Source organism: Gymnogyps californianus, chromosome 5 (genome assembly GCF_018139145.2).
Source record: "Gymnogyps californianus isolate 813 chromosome 5, ASM1813914v2, whole genome shotgun sequence".
Taxonomy (NCBI): Eukaryota; Metazoa; Chordata; class Aves; order Accipitriformes; family Cathartidae; genus Gymnogyps; species Gymnogyps californianus.
This window is the reverse complement of record NC_059475.1, coordinates 61,677,334-61,683,413: the sequence shown is the minus strand read 5'-3', so window position 1 is coordinate 61,683,413 and position 6,080 is coordinate 61,677,334. Positions and strand designations below refer to the sequence as shown.

Below are 6,080 nucleotides of genomic sequence, written 5' to 3'. Positions count from 1 at the left end.
TTAAGCTATAAAACCTAATTTTTTCAATATGCCAAATACTTCATTCAGAGTTGATCACTTAATCCAGTTACTTATTCAGTACACCAAGTGGCTTGTTAGTCATTGTGGACTTTGCCTATAAATCAACCAAAGCTTAAATATAGTGGCAACCTCCTAGCACAAATGTACTGATGAAGATGGGGCCAAGAAAAGGAACAGCTCTAGATCACCCAGTAGGCAAATGTCACAAGGTTAAGCCATGTGAAAATAAAGCTTAATTACTGTACCTCCAAGCATCTTTATGCTTAAATTACCTCATATAAATGAGGCACATTTCACAGTGCTTGTAATAATTAGCACTTACCAAGCACCTTTCAGAAGTGCTTTGCAAACATTAAATAAGGTCAGAAATCTCATTGCTCTTTCATTAGAACACCCATAAATACAATGGGGAGAGCTTCCTCATCAATGTCAGAGCAAGGACTGCAGGGCTCAACCCACAGACCTCCAAAAAACAGTGTAAAAAGAGGTGAGGATGTATTCCTAATTGCCATTTTACAGATTGCAAAAACAGTAGCAGGGAGATTAAACAACTTGTCAAAGATCGACAAAGGAGTTGTAGCTGAATTAAGGATTCACAGCTTTGCCCCCCCCCCCCCCCCCTTTTTTTTTTTTAAGAGATAAAGGGTATTTGCTTGTGGCATAAAGCCACAGTCTGTGATGAACTGGGGTATGAAGAGACTGCGCTGCAGCCGGAGGGTGTAAGAATTCTGCCTTACAAGCAGCAATACATCTGTACACAGTTAAATTTAGTGCTTTCTGTGTGCTCATACCGGTACTTTTGTAATTGCTTCTTGACACAAATGGGTTTGAACATTAACTGTTATTTAAGAAAAGACAAAGGGGATGAATATGACACAAGATACTCCAGATAGGTTTTTCTTTTTCCCCATCTCTGATGCAAAGAACGTCATCGTTTTGTATCCTTGGAGTTATCATCTCAGAAAAGGGCTATTTTCACACACTACATAATGGCATTACTGGGGTTGTGATGCCATTTCCACAGCCCCTGGGAATGATACAAAAATATTGTTATAGCTCTCTGAGACATATACAGAAAATGAACATTTACTTGGAAAATTCCGCAGTTAGGGAATAACTCCGTTTCTAGTGTATTCTTTTTCCTCTACAAGAGGTAGGCGGTTTTTTGAGAGCTCTTGAAGTATAGCCATTATCAATTAGAAGATCCACAAAGAAATCCAAGTGTATTCTTGAAGATTCTGGGACCTCTCCACGGCTTCTACATGTCCGAACCCTGGCTGCCACATGTCATCCCCTTCTATAAATAGGCATTACATTTTGCTGAGGAAGGTCAAAATGTGTGAGGAGTGTAAATACTGCAGCAGTCATCATTAAGTCATGCATTGATTTATTCTTGGAAACCTAGGAGCTGTGGAAGCGAGTGTGCCTTAGAGCTGCAAGTCCCAAGTTCCTCAACAGATAACTACAGCAAAACTTTGGAAATTACAATCACTGCATTAGCAGGAAGAAATGTCTCAGGTTCACTGGGAAAACACAGCGTGCTGCCTCGGCTCCACTCTCCCCGTGTGTTCTGCACCCTGAAGACTCTCGTCCTTCCACCTTCACTCACTCCTTCCCTACTGCATGAAATAAAGACTGCACATCTGACAGTCTCCACAGGGATTGTCTGTTAGTACACAGGATATTCGAAAGAATTATTAGACAGGTCAACTTTCTCCAGTTTGGCGCCTCTATAGATGTTATCTCAGTTACTAGAATAGGCTCTGGGATAAAAATACTTTAGCTGCTCCCCATTCATTTTAGTGGGCTGTTAAAAAATCATTATATAAAAATTATAGATAATTGTGTTTGCCTTGCTTTGTGCAGTCAAAAATACCTAACTTCACTGTATTTTAGAAACTGAAAATCTGTATAATCCAACCAATTTAAGTACACGATATCTGTCTTATTACTGCCAACCCAGATACACAGACATTTTAACATTTGAAGTGGAAGAACAAATCCAAGCTTCACAATTTTAAAGTTACCCAGTAACTACTGGAAAAGGCTTAATATTGGTTTCAGCAAGAAGAAATAACTCTATATGGATGTAAAACACTTTCAAATAGTAACATGGCTCAAATTTAAAAAAATATTTTTCCTTGTTTTGTTAAGAATACTTTTTTGATTTTTTTTTTAATGATGGCCACCAGGGAGATTTTACACTGAATTTACTGAGAACTTAAAGATAAATAAAATGTTACAATACAGAATATATGTTTTGCTTCTATTCAATTTCTAGAAGAACATGTTGGCTTTAAATAGCATCTCCATTTAAAGAGGAAGCAGTAAGGAACAGATGAACGCTAAATTGTGCTTCTCATCACTGAAGTTCTTCATTTGTTTAGAATAGCTGGATCATTGACTCTCTTGATTTTCCAACTCCGACCCATTTCACTAGGGAGGAAAATACATCTATTAGAACAATTACTGAGAGTAAATATTATAATCAATAAGTGGAATAATTTTCACCTTTCATCACGCTTCACTACAAACTGGCCAACTTTGTGCTGAAACACAATGCTAGGAAGTTTTACTGTCAAAAATCACTTTACTCCTGCTGCATTACCAGACTAGAAGTGGAATACACTGAAGTTTGAAAGTATGAAATAATTATACCATAAACATTTAGCATTGCAGATGGAAGGCCTAACAGAAGGTCAAGCATGTTTGTTGCAGGTTTAACTGTCATTGTCTTGAGTGATAGGATGTCTAGCTAAATCCCTGCAGAGAGGAAGCGAGAGCTCTGCCAGACTGCGAAGTTTTCTTGACGTGGACTAGGAGATAGTGATGCACACATGCTATAATATTGTTAAATGTAAGGCTGCAATTAAAAACATTATCCGGTGTGAGCAGCCACCCCAAATACCATACTATAATTGTTCCGCTACAGTTTTTATTGCCCATGGATACTATAGAACTGACGACAGGTAGGTCTGCTTTAGCCATCAAACCCACCAAGGCACCCTGCTTTCACACTGAGAACCAGAGAAATAAAGTAAGGGGAGCTTTATTTATTTACACACCCCATCGCCCACACCTGTGTCCATGACCACACACGAGCCATCCACTGAGTTTCAGGCTCTGCTATCAGATGCTTCCTAATCCATGAACAATACTGGAATTGCCACAGTTGCAACTAGCTCACACTGCCCAAATGTGACCTTTGAGGTGCTTTATGGAAAACAAAAGCACACATGCCAGCTTTCTAAGTTTGCTACTCTGGAAACTCCCTTTCAAACTCCACCATTCATGCCACACCTAGGTCTTGGCACCTCTAGAGCTCTAGCAATTAGATTTGAAAAAAACAAGATGGCTTAACCTTTGGAGACTGATCACGTTAAGATTCTCATTTTTCCAAAGGGGCAGAATTGAGCTAAACAATCTCGTATCCCTTATGCAACACATCTCCTTATATGGGTAAGTATGGCAGAGAGGGAAAAAAAAAAGAGAAGTCTATGTTCAAACAGGGATGCAGTGCAGGAAGTAAGAGAGGACATTAGACTAACTATGCACTGAAGCATGGTGCAGAGATCCCTAAGTTTTCACTGACAGAAGGCAGCAGTTTGCCAAGAACAATACACATTTATCCTTCCTCTGGTTAAATCCTTGTCAGCAGCAGCTTGGAGCTCTCTGCAACACTGCAGACCTGCCTGCAGACCACCACCCTTTGCTGCTTCTTGACAAGCTGTCATTTACCATCATCAGCCCAACCACAGGTACTTCCATTGCCTCCTGCCCAAATCAAGCCACTCCCTGACTAACGAATTGAGCACTTTTACAGAGCTGGTCCTGTCTGCTGGGGCATCCTCACATGCACATCTACAGAAAGATTTACCTGGCACTCCAATATGGTTTTCCACACAGCGGATGTAGTTCTGGGCCTTGGGTGGGAGGTCCTCCCATTTTCGTGCACCAGTTGTGTCAGTCTTCCACCCAGGCATTGTTTCATACTCTACTTCCACCTTCTGTAGTATCTCCTGATTTGCTGTGGGAGAAGAATTTTTATCACAGTTAATTTCAGCTGCTCCACCTTAGAAGAACACACCCGTGGTTCTTGACCAACAAAGTCTTTTGACAACATCTAAAATATGATAAATAAAACCACCCCCAGTACTTCTACTGGTTGGTTAATTCATTTATTCTTAATTTAGATTAATTTCTGTTACTTACAAAGATAACTGATTCAAGAGGATCCAGTAATCCAGTCTCCTCTTGTCAAAACCTTAGGATGCACTCTATGTTACCAGAAGACTACAGTAGTGTTTTTAAGGAAACAAATTATTTGAAGTTTACAGTAGTTCCATTTGAACATAATAAAATCAAAGTCCTCCTGTAGACAAGGCATGACTTCCTCAAAAATTTTTACCTTCATGGAACAGGGTTAAATCAGGCTTGCTAAAAACTTAGATGTCTGCAAGCCTTTCCCCACTGGAATTCTCACTGTGCTACTGTCCACAGCCAGGAACTACCATCAGTGGTGGCAAAGCCGGCTGCTGCCAGCCCTCCCCGTGCCTCCAGAATCTCCCATCTCAACAGAACAAACCCCTCAATCTTGGCATAGACTGTTACAGGTATCTTGAAAACATCATTAATGTACAAAAATTACATATTATTACATCTTACAAGTTTTAACATGAAGCATATTCATGAGGCAATGTATATTTTCATTGACCACAATGTTGTTGCTGTTAATTACAGTTATATGATGGTAGCCCATAAGCAGCTTTATTCTGCTTGTATCCATCTCATTTTTGCACAGCTTGAACACTGTTTTTATTTTTACTTTACTTCATTAAAGGCTACTGCCAAAGATACACAGTCACTGACTTGAATGTTGCTGACTTTCAGACCCCTTGTGTTGTCGATAAAAAAATCTAATGGGACAAGACATACAGGCCCTAACACAAGATTTTATTTGCTCTGAACTTCTTGTCATCATACATACAGACGCAAGGTGGCTAGAAAATGCTAATATACTGATACGGTAGTCTTCATACTGATACCACAGTTCTGCAAATTTCTACAGAAGGTCTAGTAAAAAAGAAATCAAGCCTGATTTTAAAAAGCAAACAGTCTTTCCCAACAGGTATGACTTAACAGGCAGGAAAGAGAAAAATGAACATAGGTATTCAACAACGTACCTGGAAAATACGGAATTCTTTTTCCACCCAATTTGTAAGCAACACCAATTTTAATCTCATCAAGGACATCAAGAATATCCAGTTTTGTTAATGCCAAACTGTACAGAAAAACATCGGTTAGAGTTACACACCTGATGAATCTCCTCTTTAATACCTTCTACCTGTCTTCTTTTTTTTTCTTTCTAGTTTTGTATTCCCAAATCCAGCTCAGGCAACCCAGCAAGCAGAAATACACAAATATATTAAACTATAAACATTGTTAATTGAATTCACGCCTCTCGGATGAATACATGACTGGGTTACTAAGACACATTTCCAAATGCTTGGCTGCTCATACAGGTGCAGAGTGTTCAGTTCAGCGCATGAAAATGCAAGCTGACTATGTAAAGTGGCACTTACTGGAGTCGGTTTGGGTGTGTATGACGACATGTCACTTTACATCACTACTAGTGATTATTTCTGTTACTCCTACAGATTCACAACAACTATAAGACAGACTTATTTACTAAATTACAATTTTAAAACAGACTTCACAAGCATAATCTGGCTACTAAAATCACGTATACAGTTCAGTAGGAAGGATCCCAGCCTGACTTTCAGTGCCTGGGCTATGCTATCAGGGTTGTCAGTTGAATGAACCATTTTCCATCTTGTGAATGAACACACTGGAACACAAAAATGGAACCTCAAGACAACACTGTAGTATTCACTGATCAGAATAAAACTGCATTTTAAAACTAGGCAAATTCTCTAGAAACAATATGCCAGACCTTGCTTGGTAAAAATATGAGTAGCTAAGGATTTAGACAGGTCTGTGCATAATAGTCCATGCTATACGTGCTCAGTAAGTATATGATGAACGCAATGATTATATGA

General features: G+C 39.2%; 1 protein-coding gene across 1 annotated transcript in view; it reads right to left on the bottom strand.

The window, feature by feature from the left end:
* Positions 1 to 668: 668 nt before the first annotated feature.
* Positions 669 to 6,080, bottom strand: part of ADSS1 (adenylosuccinate synthase 1) — a 29,431-nt gene continuing 24,019 nt past the window's right edge. The window contains exons 11-13 of the mRNA XM_050897343.1: positions 5,205 to 5,302; positions 3,899 to 4,048; positions 669 to 2,457 (exon numbers count right to left, since the gene is read on the bottom strand). Coding sequence (XP_050753300.1) covers positions 2,405 to 2,457; positions 3,899 to 4,048; positions 5,205 to 5,302 — 301 coding nt within the window. The 3' untranslated portion in view covers positions 669 to 2,404. The remainder of the gene's footprint in view (positions 2,458 to 3,898; positions 4,049 to 5,204; positions 5,303 to 6,080) is intronic.